General features: G+C 36.9%; 1 protein-coding gene across 4 annotated transcripts in view; it reads left to right on the top strand.

Moving 5' to 3' along the window:
- Nucleotides 1–27,812, top strand: part of NPEPPS (aminopeptidase puromycin sensitive) — an 85,181-nt gene that overhangs the window by 37,572 nt on the left and 19,797 nt on the right. For 3 of the 4 annotated variants that reach the window (XM_032871414.1, XM_032871413.1, XM_032871415.1), the window contains exons 3-12: nt 5,535–5,612; nt 14,814–14,935; nt 19,221–19,328; nt 20,529–20,729; nt 21,178–21,274; nt 21,386–21,419; nt 22,269–22,383; nt 24,476–24,640; nt 25,480–25,584; nt 26,015–26,075. In XM_032871414.1, the coding sequence (XP_032727305.1) occupies nt 5,535–5,612; nt 14,814–14,935; nt 19,221–19,328; nt 20,529–20,729; nt 21,178–21,274; nt 21,386–21,419; nt 22,269–22,383; nt 24,476–24,640; nt 25,480–25,584; nt 26,015–26,075 (1,086 nt within the window). Of the gene's footprint in view, nt 1–5,534; nt 5,613–12,723; nt 12,784–14,813; nt 14,936–19,220; nt 19,329–20,528; nt 20,730–21,177; nt 21,275–21,385; nt 21,420–22,268; nt 22,384–24,475; nt 24,641–25,479; nt 25,585–26,014; nt 26,076–27,812 lie in introns of those variants that run through there. The other variant, XM_032871416.1, reaches the window with a different exon arrangement.

The raw sequence follows: 27,812 nt of genomic DNA, 5'->3' as shown, positions 1-27,812 counted from the left end.
TGGCCAAAAACCAAACAAAAAATGCCCAACATCGTTTGTCATCAGGGAAATGCAAATTAAAATCACAATGATATACTACCACATACCAACAAGAATGGATAAATCTAAAGGGATTAAAAACAAAAATGTTATCAAGGGTACAGAATAACTACAACTCATATTTTGCTGCCGGTATCTTTATTGTTCCTCAAACTCTGCAGGCCATTTGTGAGATTGTTTGAGTATTCTGCCCGTATTTTAATAAAATTGTCCTTTTATCATAGAGTTTTAGAAGTTTTTAGGTGTATTCTCTGTAAAATATTTTCTCTTGATCTTTGATTTGCCTATTCATTTTCTTCACAGTGTCTTTCAATAATCACAAGTTTTATTTTAATTTTTTAAGATTTTTTACTTATTTATTTGACAGAGAGTCAGACACAGCAAAAGACAGCACACAGGCAGGGGGAGTGAGAGAGGGAGAAGCAGTCTTACCGCTGAGCAGGGAGCCCGGTGCAGAGCTCAATCCCTGGACCCCAGGATCACGACTTGAGCCAAAGGCAGCCGCTGAACAACTGAGTCAGCCAGGTGCCCCTAATCACAAGTTGTAACTATTAATGAAATCCTTTGGTCCTCTCTAAAATATTTACCAACCTCAAGGAGACCTGGCTTTTCATTCTGAATATTTTGGGACTTCATTAAAGTCTTTGATCTAACAGATTACCCTGGCTGCTGTGTGAAGAATAGATTATAAAGCAGCAAGAGCAGAAACAGAATAGTTAAGAGGCTACTATAGTGATCTAGAAAGAAATAGTGGTACATTCGACTGGGGTTGTAGTGATGGGGGCATTGAAAAATCTGGAGTTAAAGATATAGGCTACTGAATTTGCTGATTTGGAATGTGTTATGAGAGACAGTCATGGAGGGAAGCAGTTAGGATGATTCTGTATTTCTTGTTTGAGAAATTCTGTATTTCTGGTTTGTGCCATTTACAGAATATCCGAAGCTACAATTGACCAAGGTTATTTTAAAATCTAATGTATGTTTGTCCAGTAGTATGTTGTTCAACATGAAGTAATTGGAAAAAAAAATTTTTTTTAATAAAGTAATTGGAAGGGTGTCCTATAATACAAGAAACTTAAGAAATTCAAATATATGATTATGGGGCACCTGAGTGGCTCAGTTGATTAAGTATCTGACTCTTGGTTTTGGCTCAGGTTGTGATCTCCTGGTCATGGGATCAAGCCCTAAGACAGGCTCTGTGCTTAGTCCAGAATCAGCTTGATCCTCTTCCTCCCCCTCTGTCCCTCTCCCTGCTCAGGTGTGCACTCATGCTGTCTCTCTATCTCAAATTTAAAAAAAAAAAAAGAAACAAAGAAATATATGATTACTACCCTCTTTTCTAAGAGAGAATTTTAGAGGAAATTTTACTCTTTTTTTATATACATGTAATAGAGTTGATCTGCATATTTGGAATCATGTGCTAGAATGGAATCTAGCAATAACAATACTTGATTGTTTAAATTTAAAAACTGCTATTCTCATGGGGCTCCTGGGTGGCTCAGTTGGTTACGTGACTGCCTTCAGCTCAGGTCCTGATCCTGGAGTCCCAGGATCGAGTCCCGCATCAGGATCCCTGCTCACGGGGGAGTCTGCTTCTCCCTCTGGCCTTTCCCCTCTCATGCTCTCTCTCTCTCATTCTCTCTGTCTCTCTCAAATAAAAAAATAAAATAAAATAAAAATTATATTTAAAAAAAACTGCTATTCTTGAGGCACCTGGCTCACTCAGTTGGTGGAGCATGTGAGGTGTTTGTTTTGTTTTATTTTTTAAAGATTTTATTTATATATTTATTTAGAGCACACGTGAGCATGAGCAGGAGGAGAGGGAGAGAGAGAATCCTGGGTAGTCTGTGCTGAATATGAAGCTCGAGGCAGGGCTCGATCTCAGAACCCTGAGATCATGACCTGAGCCAAAATCAGGAGTCAGATGCTTAACAGACTGAGCCACCCAGGTACCCCACATGTGACTCTAGATCTCAGGGTCATGAGTTCAAGCTCCACATTGGGCATGGAACCTACTTAAAAAATAAAATAAAATAACAATAGGGGCTCCTGGGTGGCTCAGTTGGTTAAGCATCTGCCTTCTGCTCAGGTCATGATCTGGGATTGAGTCCTGCATTGGGCTTTCTCTCAGTGGGGAGTCTGCTTCTCTCTCTCTCCCTCTCATTCTGTGTGCTCTCTCTCACTTTTTCAAATAAATAATAAAAATAAAAAAGTAAAAATTGCTATTCATTTGGCTTTTTATCTTCATTACCAACTTGAGGACTTTTTGTGCATTTATAAAAACAAGTTAGTTTTAATAATCCTTTATGGAGATAGTCTTTGATCATAGACCATAATGCTATTTTATATCTTTGTCAGAAAAGTACATTCTTACTCATTAAGGTGATTCTTAGCTTCCCTGTAGGCTTAAGTATGATTCTTTAAAGATTTTTTTTTTTTTTATTTGACAGACAGATCACAAGTAGGCAGAGAGGCAGGCAGAGAGAGAGAGGAGGAGGAGGCAGGCTCCCCACTGAGCAGAGAGCCCGATGTGGGACTCGATCCCAGGACCCTGAGATCATGACCTGAGCTGAAGGCAGAGGTTTTAACCACTGAGCCACCCAAGTGCCCCTAGGCTTAAGTATGATTCTATATGGGAATCAAGTTAAAGCAAATCTTGAGTTTTTGCCAGTAAAAGTCATTGTTTCAATTGTGATTTCACCAGTGTTCTATATATGCCAAGTTATGAGTTTCTTTTCAAATTTATAGGAGCTAGTTTATGATAGTAGAAAGAATTTTGGAATAGGAAGGGAACTGAATTCTAGTCCAGCTGTGTGAATTTAGGCAAATCATTAACTTTGGATATCTCATTTTTTTCATTTGTAAAATGAGGAATAATTTATTAAAGTTCTTTTAAAATCTGAAATTATAGTTTCTTATTGGTTTTATAAAGATTTAGGTTTATAAAGATCTTTGAACCATAATTGTATTAGAAACATTGAAAATTCAATCTTAGGGTGATTCATAAAAAGAAATGAATTGTGGGCATCTTGCATGGCTCATAGAATGTTATTAAATCTGAATCACTGTTACCCATATCAAATTTAAGTCCATGACTAATAAAGCTACCTTTCTCTCTTAATAGTTTCATTGAGATATAATTCACATACCATAAAATTCACTCATTTGAAGTATACAGTTCAGGGGTCACCTGGGTGGCTCAGTTGGTTAAATGTCTGCCTTTGGCTCAGATCATGATCTCAGGGTCCTGGGATTGAGCCTCCTGTTGGGTTCCCTATTCAGCAGGGAGTCTACTTCCCCTCTGCCCCTCCCCAGTCGTGCTTGTACTCTCTCTCTCAAATGAATAAATAAATTTTTTTTTAAAAAGTGTACAAATCAGGGCATCTGGATGTCTCTGTTAGTTAGTGTCTGACTCTTGGTTTTGGCTCAGGTCATGATGTCAGGGTTGTGAGACAGAGCCCCAAGTTGGGCTCTATGCTTAGCCTGGAGTCTGCTTGAGATTCTCTCCCTCTCTCACTGCATGTGTGCATGTGCTCATGCGCTATTTGTCTCTCTCTCTCTCTCTCAAATCTTAAAAAAAAAAAAATAAGTGTACAATTCAGTGGTTTCTAGTATATTCACAGAGTTGTGTAGCCATCACCAGGATCAGTTTTTTTGTTTTTGTTTTTGTTTTTTTAAGATTTTATTTATTTATTTGACAGAGATCACAAGTAGGCAGAGAGGTAGGCAGAGAGAGGGGGAAGCAGGCTCCCTGTTGAGCAGAGAGCCTGATGTGGGGCTTGATCCCAGGACCCTGGGATCATGACCTGAGCTGAAGGCAGAGGCTTTAACCCACTGAGCCACCCAGGCGCCCCGCAGGATCACTTTTTATCATTTTCATTACCCCATAAAGAAAATACCTTTCACCTCAAACTTCCAGCCCTAAGCAACCACTAATATACTTTCTGTCTTATAGATTTGCCTATTCTGAACATATCTGATAAATATGTGGCCCTTTTTGTCTGGTTTCTTTCACTTGATATATTTTCAAGGTTTATCCATATTGTAGTATATATCAACACTTGGTATTCCTTTTCTTTGTCAAGCAGTATTCCATTGTATACCACATTTTATCTGTTCATCATTTGATGGACATTTGGGTTGTTTCCACTTTTTGGCTATTATGAATAATGCTCCTATGAACATCTGTGTATAAGTTTTTGACATACATTTTTATTTCTCTTGGATTTATATATCCCCACTAAGAGTGGGATTTCTGGACCCTCTGATAAGTCCATTTAATAATCATTTGAGGAACTTCCTGGGCTGTTTTCCTAAGTGGCTGTACCATTCAGCATTCCTACCAGCCTCTACACTCCTACCAGCCATGTATGAGGGTTCCAATGTCTTTACATCCTCCCTTACACTTAGCATTATCTGTCTTTCTGATTGTAGTCATCTAAGTGGGTATGAAGTGGTGTCTCCTTGTGGTTTGATTTCCATTTCGCTGATGGTTCAGGATGTTGAGCATCTACTCATTTGCGTATTAAGGCTAGCTCTTTCCCTGAAGTGTATGCTGAGCTTTCTGAAGTATCAAATAAGCAATGTCTTCTCACTCCTACTAGAAAGTAAATTGAAGCCTAATTTAACCCACACATCTGTTTTCACCTTTATTTCTGTAAAATGTAACAATGAATTTTATTGGAAATAAGGATGATCTGTATTTTAGTTGGAATTGTTACCTGTCTTTAGTTGGGGAACAGAACTTTCATTGATACAGCTTTAACACTGAAATCTCGGCAATTTGCTCAGTCTTTCAAGTGTTCATGAGTAAAACTGCAACTTAGAAAGCAAAAAAGATAGGAATGAAGCATGTCTGGGAATCTGGTAGAAAATTTATAGTAGCCCTATTTCCCTTGTATCATAGAAGTTTTATGGGAAAAAAAAGTTTTGTGAATTAATAACAGCACATATAAATGTGTTTCAGGAGCACATTTAATTTAGGATGTGGACTAAAACAGGTTGGTTTGAAATGACACTTTTGTTAATAGAAACTTAATTTGTTCAATTAAGAATATTTAGTTTTAGGGGCACCTAGCTGGCTTAGTTGGTAGAGCATGTGACTCTTGATCTCAGGGTCTTGAGTTGAAGCCCCATGTTGGACTTGGAGCTTACTTGAAAAAAGTGTGGGGGATGCTTGGGTGTCTCAGTCAGTTAAGTGTCTGCCTTTGGCTCAGGTCGTGATCCCAAGGTCCTGGGATGGAGCCCTGCATTGGACTCCTGCTCAGTGGAGAGCCTCTTCTCTCTCTCTCCCTCTGCTATTCCCCCTGCTTGTACTCTCTCCCTCCCTCTCCCTTTATCAAATAAATAAATAAAATCTTAAGAAAAAAAAAAAGGAATATTTAGTTTTAGTAGAGATTTTGCCCTGAAAAATATTAATTGCTATAGTCTGGATTTTGTTTTAGTCCAGTCAGATTTTTGAACTAATTTTTTTTTGTTTTTAATTTCTGTTCCAGAAATACATGCTACAGGATTTAACTATCAGAATGAAGATGAAAAAGTCACCTTGTCTTTTCCTAGTACTCTCCAAACAGGTAAGAGTTGTGGCTTTTGTAAAATCCCCTGATGAATAGTGACACCTTATTTCTTCCAAAGAAATTTGTTGTATACCTTTTTTTCCTCAATTTAAGCAGATTAAATATTAAGACAGAGCTTTTGAAAGAGGTTCATTGCAGCTTTTGGGCCACCAGGAAGAAAGACCAAAACTAATGATCATTCTACCCTAGAACATAATGCATTGTTTTTTACCTTTTCAGTCTCACCTTTCTAAAAATACAGTTACACAGCTCTGTCTTCCAGTAATTGAGGCCTCATCTCTGAGATGAATGTCCCACAGTTGATTTTGATGTAGAAAAGTATAGTGAGGGCATGGAAGGAAAGATTTGTTGATAAAACACTATTATTAGGTAGGGGTGCCTGGGTTGGCTCAGTTGGTTTTGTTCACTCTTCATCTCTGCTCAGGTCTTGATCTCAGGATCGTGAGTTTTTAAGCCTGGCCCTGGGCTCCACACTGGGTGTGGCACCTCCTTAAAAAATCATCATCATCATAATCCAGATTCTGTTATTAGGTATAAAAAGCACAAAGGAGGGGCGCCTGGGTGGCTCAGTGGGTTAAGCCGCTGCCTTCGGCTCAGGTCATGATCCCAGGGTCCTGGGATCGAGCCCCACATCGGGCTCTCTGCTCAGCGGGGAGCCTGCTTCCTCCTCTCTCTCTGTCTGCCTCTCTGCCTACTTGTGATCTCTGTCTGTCAAATAAATAAATAAAATCTTTAAAAAAAAAATAAAAAAAAGCACAAAGGAAAAAGGAAGACTTTCTGAGCTTAATATAGTGTAAGAAATTATATACAAATCAGTTGGTAAAGCACTAAGACTTTGATTAATGATCAATTGAAAAGCAACAAGTGGAGTGCATTTGTCATGATGAGCACCAGATGATGTATGAAAGTGTTGAATCACTATATAGTACACCAGAAACTAATACAAAACCATGTGTTAACTAATTGGAATTAAAATAAAAAGTTAAAAAGTAAGAGGGAATTTGTATGAAAAAAATGCAAATGACTAAAACATGTGACAAGATATTTGGCTCTCTCATAATGAGAAATATGAAAACAGCAGTTACTGATACATCAGTTTTTGCCTGTTTTGTATCAGTGACTACCTTGATAGTACTGGTGGGACTGTAAATCCATGCAGTGTACTTGGAAGGCAGTCTGGCATTATGTATCAGAAGCCTAAACAAGGGCACCTGGGTGGCTTAGTGGGTTAGGCCTCTTTTTTCGTCTTGGGTCATGATCTCAGGGTCCTGGGATCGAGCCCTACATCAGGCTCTCTGCTCAGCAGGGAGCCTGCTTCTGCCTGCCTCTCTGCCTACTTGTGATCTCTCTCTCTCTGTCAAATGAATAAATAAAATCTTAAAAAAAAAAAAAAAGCCTAAACATATTCATGGTTTTGACCCAGCAATTCTGATAATAGGAATATATCCTAAAGAAAAATCATAAATGCAAGAAATGCTTTATGCCTAGAAATGTCTATTGAGACATTACTTAAGGTAGTAAAAAATTAGAATGAATGTATTTGTTCAGCACTGAGGGAGTAATTATGACATCAGTATGGTGGCATATATATAGCAACTAAAAGTGAGCTTAATGAATTCTTAACATTGTGAAGTGCTTATTATAATGTAAAATTGAAAAACAGAATACAAAATTACATATACAGGGTGATGAATCATATCTCTAAAATGATGCAAATAAAATGATACGTCTGGTTTTTGACATAATTGATGGTTTTTATTCTTATTTATACATTTTTTAGTTTCCATAATTTCTATACTGGTAATATATTGCCTTAATAGGATCTTTAGAAAAATTTTAAATTGGAGTTTTATTTTTTGGTTCAGTGCTCTTACATTTTGCCTTTTTCTAACTAGGATTTCTTGGATGAAATTATTATAAAAATAAATGTTTTGCCATGAACATGTATTAAAAGATACCAAAGAATATAACATAAAAATTAAGATTTCTGTTTTTTTTTACATCTTCCACTTCCATTGTTTTGTGAATATATCCAGAAATATCTTGTGTGTATATATAAGTATACACATAATTTTTTTAAAAGATTTCTTATTTATTTGACAGATGGAAATCACAAGTAGGCAGAGAGAGAGGAGGAAGCAGGCTCCCCGCTGAGTGGAGAGCCTGACGCAGGGCTTGATCCCAGGACCCTGGGATCATGACCTGAGCTGAAGGCAGAGGCTTTAACCCACTGAGCCACCCAGGCGCCCCAGTATACACATAATTTTAATCCACGAGTGGGATCGCAAATCTCAGTGGATTACAACAAATATTTCCTGCTCACACCTGGCCCTGAGGACTCCTGCAGCCTGTCTCCACCTTTGCTTAAGAGCTCTGCTCAGCTCACAGCTCTTCTCATTCCAGGACCGGTAGTGAGCAGCTACTATCTGCAGCATGCTGTTCTCTCCATGGCAGAGGGCAAAAGCTCAGGGATGGGAACAGAGACAAACCACACAGATACATTTCAGGCTTCTGCATGGATGGTGGTATACTTGATGTCCGTGCACATTTCATTGGCCAAAGCAGATAGCATGGCCAAGCCCAAAGTCACTGTGGCAACAATTACCAGAGATTTGATTAAACTTCTACTATGAAAACTAGAGTAAAAAGCCTAACAATAATAGAAATATAGGAACTTGTTAAAAGCAAAGACAAAGGAAAAGAAAGTCTCAAAAAGGAATAGAAAGTCTCAAAAAAAACCCCACATAAAACAAATTAATACCCTTAGAAATACTGTTAATATCACATTCATTAAACAATAACAAGTTGGTTAAGCGTCCAACTCTTGATTTCTGCTCAGGTCATGATAACAAGGTCATGAGAGGGAGCATGGTCTCCATCCTTAAGATTGTCTCTCTTGCCCTCTGCTCCTCCCCCTACCATTTGTCCACTCTCTCTCTCTTAAAAAAAAAAAAAAAAAAAAAAAAAACCAAATAAAAAGAACAGGACAGATCACTATCAAACAGAAAGAATTAGAGCAAGAAAACTTCCAGAAATTATAATACAACAGTAATGAAAAAGCTGATAGGAGTTTTTGAAGATGAAATAGAGGAATCTTACACATGGTAGGAAAATTTGAGGACCAGTCTAGCAGAGCCAACATCCATCTAGTAAAAGAGAGGACAGAGAAAATGAGAAGAGAAAGTTATTAAAGATCCAAAAGAAGAACATTTTCTTGAGGTGATTTCTGAGGTGATTGGGAACTTCAGTTTGAAAAGATACACCACTAAAAAAAGAAGAAGAAAAAGAAAGAAAACAAGAAAAGGTATACCACTGAGAAGGGCTAACTCAATAAATGTAAAAACTCCCATACAAATTTTAGAACTTCCGGGGATAAAAGTGAGGCTCTCAAGAGGCACCTGGGTGGCTCAGTCAGTTAAGCATCTGACTCTTAATTTTATCTCAGGTCATGATCTCAGGGTTGTGGGGATTGAGCCTAGTGGAGTCAGGCTCCACACTCAGTGCAGAGTCTGCTTGGGATTCTCTCACTTCTTCTCCCTCTACCCCTACCCCTGCTCGTACTTGCTCTTGAATGAATGAATAAAGTGAGGCTCTCTAATAAGAGTTTCTTCCCAAGGACAGGGGGTTGGGAGGAAGGAGGGAAGGCTAGCAGATTACCTTCAAAGTTCAGGGAGCAGAATAGCAGTAGTAGTAGACTGAGAGGTGGGTGGGGGGATAAAATGGGTGAAAGGGAGTGGGAGTACAGGCTTCCCATTACGGAATGAGTAAATCAGGGATTAGAGGTACAGCATAAGGAACATAGTGGTATCATAATAGCGTTGTATGGTAACAGGTGGTAGCTACACTTATGGTGAGCGTAGCAAAGGGTATAGAGTTGTCAGATCACTACGTTGAATACCTGAAACTAATGTAACACTGTCTATCAACAATATTTGAATGAATTTTTTAAAAAGGAATAGCAGATTAACCAAAGGGAACAGTGGAAACTAGACTCTACTGAAGCCATTCCTTCAAAATTCTGTGTATCTGATTTTCAGCCTAGAATTGATTCTGTGCTTTTAGCCAAATTGTGAATTTAAAGAGGTAGAATAGGAGTGCAGGGAGCCTGATGCAGGGCCTCAGTCCCAGGACCCTAAGATCATGACCTGAGCCAAAGGCAGATGCTTAATGACTGAGGCACCCAGACATCCTAGGAGCAAAAAAATTTTAAAGCAGGTTTTTGAAATCATCCCAGAGTATACATAAACTGTGTGTGTGTGTGTGTGTAGAGAGTAGATTCATCTGTTTAGCATTAGGAAATATGACAAATTATTAAGTCAAAATTTCAAGATATTAGATTTATCAAAAGAAGCTGGAATGTAGGGGCACCTGGGTGGCTCAGTGGGTTAAGCCTCTGCCTTCTGCTCAGGTCATGATCTCAGGGTCCTGGGATCGAGCCCCACATCAGGCTCTCTGCTCAGCAGGGAGCCTGCTTCCCCGCCTCTCTCTGCCTGCCTCTCCGCCTACTTGTGATCTCTGTCTGTCAAATAAATAAATAAAATCTTAAAAAAAAAAAAAAAAAGAAGCTGGAATGCATTTGCTAGAATGCTTGAGCAGGTAAGAACAGACAGAAACCCCTAGAAGGTGCATGTGTGATATATGTATACATATCTCTATACATGCATATGTATAAATGTGTGCAGGTATAATACATGCATGTTTCTATGACTGCTTAATCTGTGCCAATTAATCTGTACTGTTTTATGTGTATCATAAATACTAATTTGTTCATCCTTTTTGAGATAGTTTGTTACCTGCATTTTATAGATAAACCAAGGTACAAAGGTAGTTTAATTTAATAACTTGCCCAAGGTCAATAGGTATTAGGTGCCAGAGTCTGGATTTCAAACCAAAGCAGTTTAATCCAAAGTCTATACTTCAAACCATCATATTATGCTTTTTATTTTTTAATTAAATATTATAAAAATACAATACATGGTTTAAAAATCAAATGACATACAGTGGAAATAGTGTTTGCCATCCTAGCCCTTTCTTCCTCTCTGAGCTCTTCTTAGAAGCAACCAGTTTCCTATGTATCCTTTTAAAACTATTCGATGGTTTTGTAAGCATTTCTGCATATACTGTTTTAAGAACACAGAAACTAGCATGCCATCTGTCATATTCTGCACCCTTCTTTCCCCCTTACACGTGTGTGTGTGTGTGTGTGTGTGTGTATGTGTGTGTGTGTGTAAATAAAAGAGGTCGGGGGCACCTGAGTGGCACAGTTGGTTGAGCATCTGACTCTTGGTTTCAGCTTACATTGTGATCTCAGGGTTATGGGATTGACCCCTACCTTGGGCTCCATGCTCAATGGGGGGATCTGCTTGGGATTCTCTCCCTGTATCCCTCCCCCACTCTCTCTCAATCTTTCTAAATAATAAATAAATAAGTCTTTTTTTTTTTTTTTAAAAAGGGTCAGCTATCAGTATATAAGAGCTTTGTCATTCTTGATGAGGACTATTTACAGCAGACATGGTAAATCGTGAAGTCATTTCTAAGGTCAGAGAAGGTTATGACCTTTTGTATACTGGAATTCAGCAGAGTTTGGGAGATTTTTAGTTAATACAACAGTATAAAAAAGTAACTGATGTAAGTATTAGAATTAGAAATTATCTTATTTGAGGGGCACCTGGGTCGCTCAGTTGTTGGGCTCTTGATTTCTGCGCAGATCATGATATTGGGGTTGTGAAATGGAGCCCTGAATTGGGCTTCATGCTGAGCATGGAGTCTGCTTGTCCCTGTCCCTCTGCTCCTCCCCTTTCTCATGCTCGCTTGTTCATTTGCTCTCTCAAATAAATAAATAAATAAATAGAATCTTTTTTAAAAAATGACATTATCTGAGGTGCCTGTGGCTCAGTTGTTGAGCGTCTGCCTTCAGCTCAGTTCATGATCCCAGGGTCCTGGGATCGAGCCCCACATTGGGCTCCCTGCTCAGCCGGAAGCCTGCTTCTCCCTCTCCTACTCCCTCTGCCTGTGTTCCTTCTCTCACTGTCTCTCTCTGTCAAAGAAATAAATACAATCTTTAATTTAAAAAAAAGAAATTATCCTATTTGAGATTGAGACTAATACTGAGTATTGAACATCTGTAACTATCTGCTTGAAAATCTTCAGCTTTTACATTTTCCCACTATTCTCTGGAGCACAATTACCTTTGTTTTTTCAAGTTTTGGTAAGCTGTACAAGCATTCTGTCTTCTGGTAAGGGAATAAATCTGGAGCATGTATTGAAAGGACCTTAGTAATCTTTGTGTTTAGCCTCACCAGACTTAACAGTCATGCCAGCTATTTCATAGCTAAGCAAAACATTTTCTTTTCTGAATTGGCATGTTCTAGAATAGTGGTGAAATTATCGTGATCATTGTAAGCTGACAACAACTTCATAATCTTCTGTTAAGGATCCTACAGAGTGGTGTTTATTTGGAGAAACATAGGTGATACTGACATTTCTAAGAGTGAAAAACAGGATCACAGGAAACAGTGACACAAAGGCAGAGACCTTTATTTACTCTTTCTATACAAATTAATCTGTCTTTAATTTTTTTTGGTATTTAGTAGGCTCATTAAATTTTTATTGAAGTTTTTCAAGATCTAGTTCAGGTTTTACAACAATTATACTCTCCTAAGCTTTAAAGAAATAAGGCTTTTGGTAGAAGTTGCAGTTTTCCAGTTGTTGAATTTATAAATGAGCTTATTATATGTTTTAAAAGGTTTATCATCCCAAGCAGATAAATATTGTGTATAATGGATATTGAAATAAGGTGTCTAATGTGAGGAAGCAATGTAAATTATGTGGGCAAACAGGTATAAGATTAGACAGTCTGGCAATCAGTTCTTCAGTATGGTGTAAATTTGATAAGTTGACATTTATTAAGCCTTTTTTCTCCTGTTTTTGCCCTATAACGCTACTATATTACTAGAAAATATTTTGTAATTAGTATAATTGTATAATATAACACTAGTTACATTTATTATGATTTTTTAAAACTTTAACTTGTGTTTTGTTTGAATTTCAGGTAATAACCTTTTCCAATACTTTGTATTTTGTTTAGTATGCCACTTTTTTGGAAGTGGCCACTATCAGTATCTTGTTATGGTTTGATGGCCTTGGAGATTTAAAACCAAGTAAAAGTGTAAGCAGCCTTTCTTATTTAGTTACGAGTTTTAAATCCCATTATTCCAAGTAGGAAGAGGCAAAAGTAGATTACCCGTGGAGTATGAGTTATAGAAAAGAAATCTTAACATGTTAGTTGACTAGTGAAAACAGACTGGCCAGTTCCATCTATGGAATTGCAACATAAAATTCCAACAAATACTTCTTTTTAAATGCAGTGAGTTTTTACAATGTACTAGATATTCCTTGTAAACTTTATTAATGTATATATATCTGCTTTTCTAAAGATTACTGAATTCCTAAAGAAAATAGGGAGAAATTTTATAGTTGAATTCTTTAGTATCAATCATTAAGAATTCTTTCACATTCTTTTACTGTATTCTTACTTACTGTTCCAGTAATCTGTCATTCTCTTTAAGAGAGTATTCATTGTCCCCTCTAGACAGAAGGTCTGATTTTTAAAAAATAAGATTCACACACATTTATTCAAATGAGCTTCAATTTTTTTCCCCCCAGCATGATTACATTAAGAATATGGCACTTCGGGGTGTCTGGCTGGCTCAGACAGCAGAACATGCAACTCTCGATCTTGGGGTTGTGAGTTCAGGCCGTAGGTTGAGCACAATAAAAAAAAGAATACGGCGCTTTGTTTAGTGATGATGACTTCACAGCAGAGGCCTGAAATTTTCTCTTGAAGTTACTTTCAGAACAAGTTTGAAGCACATGTGAAAATCGTTTTAATTACTTAATTGACATACTTAATAAACAACAGCATTTTATCTAGAAACAGTTTGCAGTTTGTCATTCACTTTTTCTGTAGACTTGGACTCTTCATGACTTTTGGACCTTTTCAAAAAGGTCAGTTCTGTTTTGGAAGGTGGCGATCTGACTGAGAACATCCAAAAGGATATGTCAGAAAGAGAGGGACTTAAGAACATTTTGAACAATGTCAGCGTCATTGCTCTATGGCATTCCAAAATGACAGTTTGAAACATTAGGATATAAAAGTTTTGGAATGATTGCCTAATTACTTTATAGTCATACTGTGTCTTTGATTTGTTAGATTTCCATGCTGTAGATCCTGTTATAAATAGGCATTTTTAAAAGAATCAATTAAAAGTCAACATTTTTCTGTTGGCTTTTTGGGGAGATTTAATTTGTGAAATGTAGAAGGGGATTATTGTTTTGTCATGCATCTGAATTTAGTAGATGACTGATAGATATTATCATCTCTTTGCTGTTATTGAAAGAAGGTATATATATTCACAAAACTCCCATTTTGTCTAATTTGGTTTTGCCCTTATACAACAGTAGAATATACATTCATGTTGCATTTTATTTGCATTTAGTAATTATTGGATAAATGTATTTCTTTAATATTATTTCAAATGATTGAGGTGACTGTAAGAGTTTTTAATGCCTTTTTGTCAGCCAAATCATTGATCTTCCCTATATAGTTCCTTTCAAAAGTATGGAATCAATGTTCTATTTGGATTGAACAGATAGGTTTTTTGTCTTAAATTGGCATGAAGTCCTCTAAATGGACCAATTTATGTGGCATCATTGGCAAAGAACATGAATTTTGGATTAAACAGGCCTAAATTTTTTATCTCATTCTTGCTATTTAATAATCAGGTGACATCAAGCAAGTTACTTAATTTTCAGCCTCAGTTTCCTCATCTGAAAAAATGGAGACTATACTACTTCCAAGTTTCTAAATATTTTTAAGGCTCCATGCACAGTAGCATGTCGTAAATTTAATAATAAATGTTCATTTCCTTTCCTGTTTTTATCTTTATGGATGGGTGATTAGAGATTAAGTTAATAAAGTTATAGAATTTTCTAAACAGTCACCCTAAACATGATATTAAGGTTCACTTTAGGAATAGTTTACCATTTTTCAGTAAATACTAGATTCTGTCCATTGCCAGAAGTGTTTGAGAAAGGAAAAAAAATGATTTGAATATAAGTTAGTATCTTAAGGACATATTTTTGATAACTTGTACTTAATATCTGTATTTAAGTGCTTTCATTCATCTTCAATCACAGGTACGGGAACCTTAAAGATAGATTTTGTTGGAGAGCTGAATGACAAAATGAAAGGTTTTTATAGAAGTAAATATACTACCCCTTCTGGAGAGGTGCGCTATGCTGCTGTCACACAGTTTGAGGTATGGTATTCTTCTCTAAAATGCTGTGATCTTAAAGTAGATATTCTGACAAAGTTCTGTTCCATTATTTGCGTGATTATTTCAGGGTAGGTGCCTTTGGCCATGATTATATTCATGATTTTGGAATTTTCATTGTATACTCATCCAGTTATCTCCATTATAGAGGGACAGAATTAGAGATGTAGGATGGAGAATGGACACGCACACACACACACAACGGCTTTACTATTTTATAGGAGAAGCCACAGGAATCAAATACTAAGAAGATAATTTTAATTAAAAGTACATCGTATAAAAGCAATTCAGGTATTGAAATTCTGTTACATATGTTTGTATAAATGTGTATGTATGTATGTAACAAAATATGTATGTGACAAAATTATATATGCATGTATGTGTATATACATGTATGTATACATCTGCATACATGCATATATGTAGCAGAATTTCAGTGCCTGAATTGCTTTTATACTGTGTACCTTTCTTAATTAAAATTATGCTCTTAGTATTTGACACCTGTGACTTATCCTACCAAATTAATGGCAATGTTGTATAGCATTCCTTTGCTTCTTTGAAATGTTCTATTTGTTTATCTTACTATATTATCTGCACTTTCTTTGATTTTTATTTATCATGTATATTAAAATTACATAACTTGTTTTGAATTTGTTAGTGGTACTTTTAAGCAGTAAATCTAATTAATTTTAGTCCTGTACATTTCAATGTGGATGATGAAATAGCTGATCATATCTGTTTTTATGTTTCTGCCTATATCTCTGTGTTGTTTGTTTTGCACACCTAAAGTTTTGGATTGGGGTGCCTGGTTGGCTCAATTGGTTAAGCGTCTACCTTTGACTCGGGTCATGATCCTGGGGTCAGGGAGCCCACTTCTCCCTCTGCCAGCAGCTGCCCCTGCTTGTGCTCTCTCTCTATTTCTAGCTCTCTCTCTCAAATAAATAAATACAGTCCTTTTTAAAAAAATAAAGTTTCAGATCTAGTTTACTACTAACTAAATAAATAAAATAATAAATAAATTATATTTATTATAAATAAATAATAATATTATTTAAATAAATAATAAAATTTAAAAAAAAATTCCCATAACTATTTAGGTTTAATTCTGTGTTTCAGTTATTTCAATGCTTATCTTTAGCCCTTTACGCACTTCTGCATCCTTCAATGGTTGCCTGGAGTATTTCTCCAATAAAATATTTTTAAGGGAGCGTATGTAGATAGTATACTTCCAGAGTCTCTGCACAACTGAAAATCTTTCATTTGCTTAATACATGACCAGTTTTAATGGGTGTATAATAGATTTGTTGAGGGCGGGGGAAAGGAGGAGCAGCAGCCCCTAACATTCAAAAGTTGTGCCAGCATTCCCAGCTAGTCCATGTTGATTTCCTTTTCGACGTAACAGCATCATAGCGCACCACCCTCAGGTAGGGTTACTCTGAGACTATGATAAAGGGAAACAAAACAAGGGTGCTTCATAATTTCATCTAAGGACAGACAAAAGCAGGGCCACTGTGCTATCCATGAAATAGTGACCAGGTCCCTTTCCTAGTAAAAATGAGTGACTACTACTTCTTTCTCAGTGTCAGTTTTATTCTTGCTCTAGTCTGCCCTCTCTGTAGGTGAGATCTGTTGAGATGCCCACCCACAGAATTCCTCAACTTTCTGACAGCACCCAGTTTACAGTGAATCTAAATCCTCCCCCCAATTCACCAGGCCAAATCCGGAATACACATATGATAGCTTGTTTCTCATACACCCCAGGGTTCCCCTTACTGTGAGTTTTCCCTTGCTACAATGAGTAACGAACCCAACTTCTCAACTGTAAGAGCAGTATATACAGTTGGGTTATAGTTTTTCTCTTTCAAAGGTATATAAATGTTGTTCCATAGTCTTTCATATCTCATCTTGTCAAGGGGAAGAATCAGACTGGAATATCTTTTTTTCCCTTGTAGAATAACATTGTTTTGTTTTGCTTTGCTTTGCTTTCTTCCTAATTGCTTGTTAAATTATTTCCTTGTACTTAAAAATTAAAAAATTTTTTACCAGGTGTTCACTTTTCATGAACTTTACATAGTAATTGGTGAACCCTATTGATGTTCAGATTTAGATCTTCAGTGTAGCCCAGTTTTCTCCTCTTATGTATTACATTCACTGTGGTGTGTGCTCTTTCATAATAGGTTTATATCTGATGTCTGTCTCTCAGATGAAGTTTCTGTATTAGAAACTTTTTTTAGAAACTTTTAGATCTTGTTATCTGTGTTACTCATTTAATTTCCTAGTATAAATTCATTTCTCTACTGCTGCTGCTCCTAAGTTCAGTTTTTCTGTGCTATCTTTTCTTTCCTTACACTCTACTTACTTTTCAGATGTCTTATTTATTCTTTGAATGAATTCATCATTTACTTAACTTCTTTGAGAGTGCAGTTAGCCATCTAGCATTTTCCTTAGAGAAACTTTTTTCCAGAAGTATGTGCTTCCTATACCTCTGTACAATTTATTCCTTCTTTTCATGATACAGAATCTTGTAATTGGTTTGTTTTTTTTACTTTATTCTGTTTTATTAAAGTTTCTTTCTCTTATAACTGGTATTCTGCAAAGACTAAACTTTATTTTGCTTTAACAAGGTTGCTCTTTCTTAAAAAACAAGTTTCCTCTTTATTTTTAAAGAAAAAAATGAGTTCTCATTAAGTAGGTCAAGTGGTGACAGTTTTATGTGTTCTATATGGAAATGCCATTAAATGGATACCCTGGGACCTGTGAGTGGCTCATTCAGTTAAGCATCTGCCTTCAGCTCAGGTCATTATCCCAGGATCATGGGATCAAGTCCCACATCAGGCTTCTTGTTCAGCAGGGAGCCTGCTTCTCCCTCTGCCTGCCATTCACCCTGCTTATGCTTGTGTGCGCTCACGCTCGCTCTCTGACAAATAAAATCTTTAAAAATAAATAAATAATAAAAAGAAAAATGATGGGTACTTCGGTGGCTCAGTTGTTAAGTGTCCAGTTCCTAATTTTAGCTCAAGTCATGATCTCAGATTCATGAGATTGAGCCCCAAGTTGGGCTCTGTGCTGGGCGGGGAGCCTGCTTAAGATTATCTGTCTTGGGCCCCTGGGTGGCTCAGTCAGTTAAAGTGTCTGTCTTAGGCTCAGGTCATGATCTTAGGGTCCTGGGATTGAGTCCCACATCGGGCTCTCTGCTCAACGGGGAGTCTGCTTCTCTCTCACACTCTCCCTTTGTGTTCTCTCTCAAATAAATAAATAAAAACTTTAAAAAAGAAAAGATTCTCTCCCTCTCCCTCTGCCCCTTCTCCCCTTAAAAAACAAAAACAAAAACAAAAACAAAAACAAAAAAACAAAGACAAAGAATGACCTGCTTAGAATTGATAAGAGCATCTGTCTTTATTCCTGTTATCATTTCAGATGAAGAATAAAGCACAATAGAGATTCTGGAAATACTTTTGTTTTTGAAATAAAAGCCAGAGAGGCAATCTGTCCTATTTTCTCAGCTCTAAATTCTTACAGTATACTTGTTGACCTTCCTGTGCTCTGTGTTTTGAACATTACTACTGAAACCATTAACATTGGATTTTTGAATTGTTGGAATGTTCTGTTAAAAATTTAGGGGCCTCTGGGTGGCTCAGTTAGTTAAGCATCTGCCTTTGGTGCAGGTCATGATCCCAGGGTCCTGGGATCGATCCCCACATCTCCCTTTCCTCCTCCTCCTGGTCGTGCGCTCTCTCTCTCTCTCTCTCTCTCTCTAGTAAAAAAATCTTTAAATATATATATATTGGGGCGCCTGGGTGGCTCAGTGGGTTAAAGCCTCTGCCTTCAGCTCGGGTCATGGCCCCAGGGTCCTGGGATTGAGCCCCACATCGGGCTCCCTTCTCGGCGGAGAGCCTGCTTCCCCTTCTCTCTGCCTGCCTCTCTGCCTACTTGTGATCTCTCTCTCTCTGTCAAATAAATAAATAAAATCTTTAAAAATATATATATATATTATTCTAAATTATTCTAATACTATAGATTATTAAGATCTGTAGCAGACCTAATTCCTGGGTTATTGCTTGTTTTTGTTTGTTTTTGCATTGTTGCTGTGGCAGGGATAACAGGCCCCATGTTATCTGTAGTCACTGCCTGGTGTGTTGCTGGCATGGAGTAAAAAGTAAATATTTAAACAAGTGAAGGAATGGATGATAAAAAGATGATGACAGTTACTTCATAAAACAGTCGGTTAGGTTAATTCAGTAATATTCATATTTCATTTTCCTTTTTTAAGGCTACTGATGCCCGGAGGGCTTTTCCTTGCTGGGATGAGCCTGCCATCAAAGCAACTTTTGATATCTCATTGGTCGTTCCTAAAGACAGAGTAGCTTTATCAAACATGGTATGTATGTATGTAAGTATATTGAAAATTTGAACAAGTGTTTAGAATATTTAGTTTGCTGGTTAGATGTAATAGCATGAAACCACCTAGCACAGTGCTTGATACATAACAGGAGCACAGATGTTCATCATCTTTATGTCCAGTAAGCCCTCTTTTTTAAAATTCCCTTATTTGGAGTTTCCTTCCTCATGGAAGAAATTTCTTAAAATTTGGAAAACTAAAAACATGATGAATTTAATAAATATTGCCTGAAAAAAAATTTGACTTTCTTATCAAATGCCAAAAGATACAGCCATATGTGAAATGTGTTTAGGTTTCTGGTTGATTGTATTCTTAGAATATGCTCTCTTCACTGATGTCATTATCTCTTTCATAAACAGAGTAAGCATTTACTTCTTGAAATGTATTGTTTAACACAGAGAGTACCCAACAGCCAGTCATAAGACTCTGGGAACTTGGAAAAGCCTACTTTGAAAATAACTGGTTTCTGCCTCCTTTATGGTGGAGAGAATTCCATAGAGAGAATGCCGTTCTCTTCTCAAATATTTCTAAAAAGGAGGCTAATATATTAAACTGAAATATTATTTTACAGTTTAGTATGAATGAATTTATCACATCTGTTCTTGAATAAGACTTCCTTGGAAGAAAGAATAGAGAGGTCTTGAAAAAGTGGAGAGCCTGAATAGGAAAAAAAAAAAAAAAAAAAGCAGAGGGGGGTGGAGGTTGGTAACAGCACAGAGAAATTAGGAACTCTATTGGTAAAGTAGAGATTCCTCCACAAATTTGCTTAGAGGCAGCCTTGGTATAGAGAATGTTCTAAATTTAGATATCTGTACCCTTTGAAATGTAGATTTCACAATTACCGTTTATTAATAATTATTGCCTTCTATCCTTATTTCACTTGGAAAGTGTTGAGGTCTTACTTAAAACATCCCAGTGCCTGGCATATAGTAGGTATTCAAGAAAAGTTGCTGCTTTTCTCTCATAGATTCCTGGTAGTTTTAACACTTCAGCCCCCAACTTCTTAGTGTTTCCTTCTTAATAGGAGAGATTTTGATAGCATAAAAGCAGTGGATGAATTGGGATAGATAAGTAAGCCGTGCTGGAAAGGAGGAGGGAGAAGCTGCACATATTTTTGGCTAGTATTTGCTTTAAGATATTTAATGTAAATCTGTTTAAATTTTCTTTTCTTTTTTAAAGAATGTAATTGATCGGAAACCATACCCTGATGATGAAAATGTAGTGGAAGTGAAGTTTGCCCGCACACCTGTCATGTCTACATATTTGGTGGCATTTGTTGTGGGTGAATATGACTTTGTAGAAACAAGGTCAAAAGACGGTGTGTGTGTCCGTGTTTACACCCCTGTTGGCAAAGCAGAGCAAGGAAAATTTGCGTTAGAGGTAAATGTACTTGAAGAGGATTGTTCCAACAGTCCATAACTCCAGGTTGGGGAATTTACATTTCTGATCAATTATTAGTACAATTATTTATAATTTAGTCTGAAATTTGTTGTGTACTTTGGTTTTATTTTTAATAGAATTTTGAAGCTACCAACCTTGGTGTCACATTAGCATTTTATAAGATAATGATTAAGAGAATATTAGAGTGGAATTTATTTATCCACAGAGTGGGTGGGAAAAGATGTAATGTATTTTTCATACCAATATATTATAAATGGCTTAAAGTTTGGCCAACATAACAAAAGCCAAAGACTTGGAGGTAGGGTTCCCCAGGGTTGGTTTCTAGTAACTTGAGATGCTTTGGCTTGCAACAGGATTCCTTTGTGGATTTCTATATGAATTACGATAAAATATTTATCAGATGGTTCTTTTGTTTATGCTTTTGTAGGTTGCTGCTAAAACCCTGCCTTTTTATAAGGACTACTTCAATGTTCCTTATCCTCTACCTAAAATTGATCTCATTGCTATTGCAGACTTTGCAGCTGGTAAAGTAAATTTCATTTTATTGCTGAATTGTAATAACTTTTTTGAATTTTGTGATTTTGAGGAAGAAGTATGTACATATATCAATAAATGTTTATATTTATTTTATGAAGGTGCCATGGAGAACTGGGGCCTTGTTACTTATAGGTATGTTAATGATTCATTACCCTGCCTTATCTTTTCAGTCACTCATTTTGTAAGAGCTTCACTCCTAATCACAGTTGAGTAGCTTCTGCTTTATGATCTGCTGTAAATTTTCCTACCTCCCCCACTTCTGCACACATTTCAGGAACGCAGATGAACACCCTCTGGTGCTACTATCAAATTGTAAGATTTTAAAGTGAGCATCTGGCATTAGTAACATTTTTAGATCTATTTTTGGCTGAGTTTCTCATTTTGGTGCCTCCTCTTCCTCCCAGGAGTTTCATAGTTATTTTTCCAGCTTGAAGAATGATCTCTGCTTTAATGTTTTCTAGCTAAGTTTTTACTTATCTGTCACCACAATACAAACATGTGGGTTGTATAATTTTTAAAGCAGGATCTGTAAACAAGTTTTTGCCCCGCCTTCTTTGATGAGTTAAGTTTTGGACAGCCTGCTCAGTGTTCTTGTTGGGACTGTGGAATGCATCTTCCCCCCGTTTGCCACTCCCCTTCGTTTAGTGGGAGGACTGTCTACTCTGTCTGTCTAGCACAATAATCCCTAATCCTTTAGACAATGTTTTTTTTAAAACTTTCAGACAACTGTCCTATTTACAAACTGATGATTAAACTTGTGTCTCATCTTTGATCTTCTGTTGTATGAATTCTGTTGGAATAGTCCTTAATCTTCCCAGAACTTTTTCTATTCTGTGCACTCTGAAGAAATGTTTTTTTTGATATCTCTAAAGCCTAACTTGACCATCTTATTTACTGTTTGACTCTCCCTCCCCCATTTGTGTATGCCTCCTTTTATTGTAATACTTAACATTGTTTAAAAAAGGTTTTTTTTAAACACAGGGAGACTGCATTGCTTATTGATCCAAAAAACTCCTGTTCCTCATCACGCCAGTGGGTTGCTCTGGTTGTGGGACATGAACTCGCCCATCAATGGTTTGGAAATCTTGTTACTATGGTATTTAATATTTTTAAGTGCTCAAATATATTTATCTTCATCCTGCTGCACATTATTTTGGCTACATAGTATTTCAGGTTTGACTGGAACATAGTACTAAAAAATGAATGAGAGAAAATCTTTATTTTAGAAAGTCTGCTCAGCAGTGTTTATCAGAATATCTTTGTCAATCAAAAGAATGTGGACAGTCTTTATTCAACATAAAGTATTTCCTAAAGTGTTGTAGAATTTGCCTGCAAATGGTGAAGTCATAATACTATGGTGAGAGAAAGAGACGACTCTTAGGTTCAGAGATTCCAGGCTAACTGTAGTTTCTTGAACATACTTATTATGTAGTTAAGTAGCTGAAAAATAACCTGAACATAATCCATTAGGTTGCAATGTTTTTAGGAGTCAGTTTTCTCATTGCTTAAAATGTTAAGTTGAAATTTGATAGAAATGAAACCAGGGATTAACTGTTAAGTATAATAAAATTTTCAGCTGTCCCATTGAAATTATTGTTTATTATGTTTGCAGTGAATGATATGTGTTCTCAAGTCTTGACCTTTCCCTCTCACTCCAAATAAGTACTCTCTATGTTGGCTAGTTGTGTTAGAACTTGGGAGCAGAGTTTAATGAGTGAACTAGAAGTACCCCTGCAAGGAAAGAACTGGAGGTTCTGGAGCCAGCCAAATTCCCTGATAGCATTTTAGGCTGCCAAAGAGCAGAACCTGACTTGGATGTTAGTTGAGTCCATATGTCACAGGAATAAGCAAGACAGTAAGACATTTAGCAACCATTACATGTCTGAAACAGTTTTTAAAGAACGCCAGCCCTTGAAATTAAACCATTTCCTTTTGCTCTAGATGTTTAAATTTTTACTTAGGGGTGAAAAAAAGTTTTGAAATATAATTTCATGTGGAATTAAGTATGCTGGTACGTGTATTCCAACATGTACAGAAATATTCTCTTCTCCAAATGCAGCAAGTTCGTTGCTACAAATTTTTTGTTAGTTTTGAGCAGTCTTTATTTTTTATTATTTTATTTTTGAACTACCAGCAATAAATTTTAGTAGGAAAAATGTGCACATTCTCATATAGCTTTTAAATAACTTTTTACTGAATTTGAGTGACCTTATAGTTACTAGATGTCAGTTGTTTCTTTAACTGAAATTTAAGGGCTCATGATAAGTTGGTGAGTAACTAGCTCTGTACCAGCTTATCCTCTTGGAAGCTACTAGTTAAGTAAGTGTACAAACCACTTAGACAGATAGGCTTTCATCACTTAATGTTGAAAATATTTGATCTTTTCAGAATTTTAAATGCCTTTTTTCTTTTCACCATTACATTAGTCCTTTACATATATCTTGGATTCTTATATTGCTTTCTTTTTGTAAGAGATTTAATCAACTTTAATGAAACTTAGAATAAAATCTCTTTCTAAAAAGTTGATTTTTTTTTTTAACGTTGGTTTTAGTCTTTGACTCATTGATATTCTTTGTCCATTTTACTGTTAAATTTTATTAGCAGGTAAGAATTTTATAATCTATAAGTACTTAAACACCGTTCATTACTGAACTACTTATTGCCATGAAACTTCTGTTAATTTTACCTAATCTTTGTATAAGCAGTACTGCTTTTCTATTTATCTAGAAAGTTTTAACTTGTCAGTCAGTCATTATGGAAATCTTTTCCAGTTTTCCTTGTCTGGTTCTGGTAGCTTTCTGGTTTATTCAACTAAATTTTACCTGACCATATATACAGTCTCTTGCCTACATTTATCTGTTCTCTTCCTCTTTTCCATATAAGGGCTTTCTCCCCTCACTCCCTCCCTTTTCCTTCCATTTTTTTCCTAGCTTTGGCAATAAAGAGTTACTTAGCTATGTTTTGAAATGTCCCTTAGGCCTAATGCCAAAATCACCAGTTGGCCTTCCTTAGCATCTCTTTTAAGCATCTTTTCTGTTTAGAGATGTGAGTTACTTACTGAATGTTTTTCCCTGAATTTTGGCTTATTAAAAGTTGTAGAGTGTAGTGGGAGGGACATGTGAGTTTTTTAAATTAGTGGAATGATAAAAATTTTGTTTTCTTTATACATTTATTTCTTTTATTTTTAGGAATGGTGGACTCATCTTTGGTTAAATGAAGGCTTTGCATCATGGATTGAATATTTGTGTGTAGACCACTGCTTCCCAGAGTATGATATCTGGACTCAGTTTGTATCTGCCGATTACACCCGTGCCCAGGAGCTTGATGCTTTAGATAACAGCCATCCTATTGAAGTGAGTCATACTTTTCAACCATTGTCCTTTGCTCTCATTTCTAAAGAAATAAGTAATTTTTTATAGAGATACTTAGGAGCCTGAAAAGAAAAGAAAATTGCATGGACAGTTCACTTGTTTTTTTTAGTTCATGTTTTCAGTCTTGAAATCTCACAAGACTTAATATATTATTATGTTTCTTTTTAAGGTAGGCAGCGTAAGAATTTTATCTTTGTGGAGGCAAGTGCTATATACCCATAAGCATTCATTAAATACATTTTTATTGACTAGTGTGGGAGAACCATGCCTGTTGGGCAGTATGCACAAGAGAACATTATGATTCTGTTGTTTATTTCAAAGAAAACTCTGAACATATTCTTTTATTGTTGTCATTGTCTGTTTTTATATATATTTTATTTCTTTCGACTTAGCCTGTCCTTATTTTGGCTAGTTTAGATGGACAAATTTTGCCTCCAAAGAACTAGACTTACAGTCTACTTTGGCATATTTAACCAGGCTCCTATGTAATTGTAAGCCATTACAGTTGCAAGAAATCAAATGTTTCTCATCTCTCCCTTCCTCCCTCTCCCAGTTCCCCAATAAAAAGATCCATGGTGATTTGCCTCTCGGCAAAGCCAAGCCAAGACTTGCAGAGATGATGGGGATCATGTTCTATGCTCCACTTTATTACTGTTAGTTACTATACTCTTTTTAAGGGTCATCATTATGTATTCATGAGTGAGCTAAAGGCGGAAGAGTGTCTTATGAGTTAGGAGGGTTTTCCTAGAAAGCTTTTTATGTCATTCGGTATTAGAGGCTCTTCGTTTCCTGTCATAACCCTGAATCACACTGTCTGCCAGGTCAATGTGGGCCATCCGGCTGAAGTTGATGAGATATTTGACGCTATATCATATAGCAAAGGTGCATCTGTCATCCGAATGCTCCATGACTACATTGGGGATAAGGTAAAAAAGCCATTTTAAAAAGTCTTCCATCCTTTTATGGTGAAATCACAGTGTTTTGAATGGAAAAAAAAGTGTCTACATTTATTTAGATTAAGTTCCTAAGTAATTTTTCTAGACTCTGGAAGGATATTACCCTGATCTGGCTTATCTTCTTTTCTTTTTAATATTGACTCTTACGGTCTCTTAGATGAATGATGTATAAATGTGTTTGGGGGATGTGTGGGAGGCTGGTATAAAAGTTAAAAACAGACATGCAAGGCAAAGAGGATGCATACTTAAGTAAAAGACAGTAGACATTATGACAGATAGTTTTTCAGTAAGTCTGACACTCAGCTGATTTGAGTAAGTTAGCTTTTGAGTACTAATATGCAAATACACTATAAATTCCAAGGTCTTAATCTCCTGGATTTTAAAAATTGTGTTTTCTCAGGACTTTAAGAAAGGAATGAACATGTATTTAACCAAGTTCCAACAAAAGAATGCTGCCACAGGTAATCTTTAAGAGCTTGAGATAGCAGTGAAGAGGAGGTGTTGGCACTCTATCCAGAGTGGGACATTTCCATTTTTTCCAAATGCTTAACCTTCCTTGTGATAGATAGGAAACAAAGTTGACCTGTTTGGTGCCATGTGTTATGTGATGGATCAGCATGAATCAGAACCTGTTATCCTACCGGTCCCCCTCCAGGACTCTGCTCTCCGTAGCTCAATGTCCTGATACCTTAGAGAGTCTGAAGAGTTCAGTTCTTACCAGAGTTCTTACCAGAACTTGTTCTTTTTGGTGGCTCATTGGGGGTTTTTTTGGCCTAAGTTGACCATTGGCCATTAAAATTGCTGCAAATTAACCATTTTTTAGGGAACTTATGAAACTAGTTCAGTGAGTTTGAGTGAAGGTTTAAGATTTTTAAGTGGTTTAGAGTGTATAGTGGTCTGATATTTACTGTGTATGGGAGCCAAAAGAAAGAATAAAGGTATGAGTTGATTGAAGATAAAAAAAGAGCCAGAGTTGGAGTTTTGAGTTCTTCAGTGAACAAAAATAGTTCAAAAGCAAGATTTGTGTAATGTCACTAATACCTTATAGAATGACAGAAGTTCAGAGAGGGCTGGCCATGGGCTTTTTCTGAGGTTTGTGACCTATGAATTTAAAAATACAGTATATCTGCTTCTTGTTCAGGACATGATGTAGGCCTGACACTCTCCCCTCCCACCTCCCCAACCTCCCACCGTAAATTTCCATCTCAGCTTATAAAAGAGAGAGGCATTCCATTCCTTAAAGCAGAGCTACAGGGAAATGTGCTCCTGTAAGTTTTCTGAGTCTTTAGCATGCATACATGGAATACCTGAGGACAGAACCTTATAGTGCTTAAGCTGTAACATACACGCCATGACCCAGGGTCTGCGGAAGTGATTGTAGTTCATTTGGTCTGGGGAGAGACCGGAGGATCTGCCTAACAAGCTTCCGGGCAAAGCCAGTGCCTTTGGTTGAGACGCCACCCTTTGCACAGCGAGGCCTACCTTGTACCGTTTCTTGGTTTGCTGGTGTTACGAAGGACAGTTGGTAGTTCAGACACAGTGCAACCCCCATCCATGGTTTTGATTGTCTCTCCTTACTCCCCTTTGCTTAATCCATGCCTTCATGATCTCTCTTCTGAACTCCATAGTTGCCTACCAGCTTAGTACTTCTTGCCTGCCCCATTCTCTTCAGTTTTCTCTCTCACTCTGAGGCTGCCCAGGGTCATCTTTCTAAATCAAGTCTCTGACTGCCTCACCTGCTGATTAAAAACACTTGCGATACTTTACTCCCCTGCACAGTAGAGCCCCACGGGGTCCTGGCCGCTAGCCCCGCCTGCTGTCTCAGCCTCACTGCCTACTGCTCCCACACCTGGGCCTCTGTCTTCTGCTTACTGAACGTTTGCTGTTGCTGATATTTTCTGTCTTTTCTTAATACTTTCTTCTTTGTACATAGGCCATGTATTCTGTCTACCTGGATTGCCCTTTTCCCTTTGTCAGTCTAATGAACAACTCCTCTTCAAAATGCAGACGAAAAGCCCAACTCTCATGAAGCCTTTATTTTTTTGGATTTTTCTTGAAAGGCTTTTCCTCTGTTCATGTCCTCCTTCTAGTGTGTATTACAGTGTATCACTTTTTTGTTTACTTGACCATCAGTGCTGTTTGACCGTGTGAGTTTTACTGCAGCCTCAGAGCACTGAGTATTTTTTAACCTCTGTTAA

This window comes from Lontra canadensis, unplaced genomic scaffold (assembly GCF_010015895.1).
Source record: "Lontra canadensis isolate GAN:19392208 unplaced genomic scaffold, GSC_riverotter_1.0 scaffold43, whole genome shotgun sequence".
Classification (NCBI taxonomy): domain Eukaryota; kingdom Metazoa; phylum Chordata; class Mammalia; order Carnivora; family Mustelidae; genus Lontra; species Lontra canadensis.
This window is presented reverse-complemented; position numbering and strand designations above follow the sequence as displayed.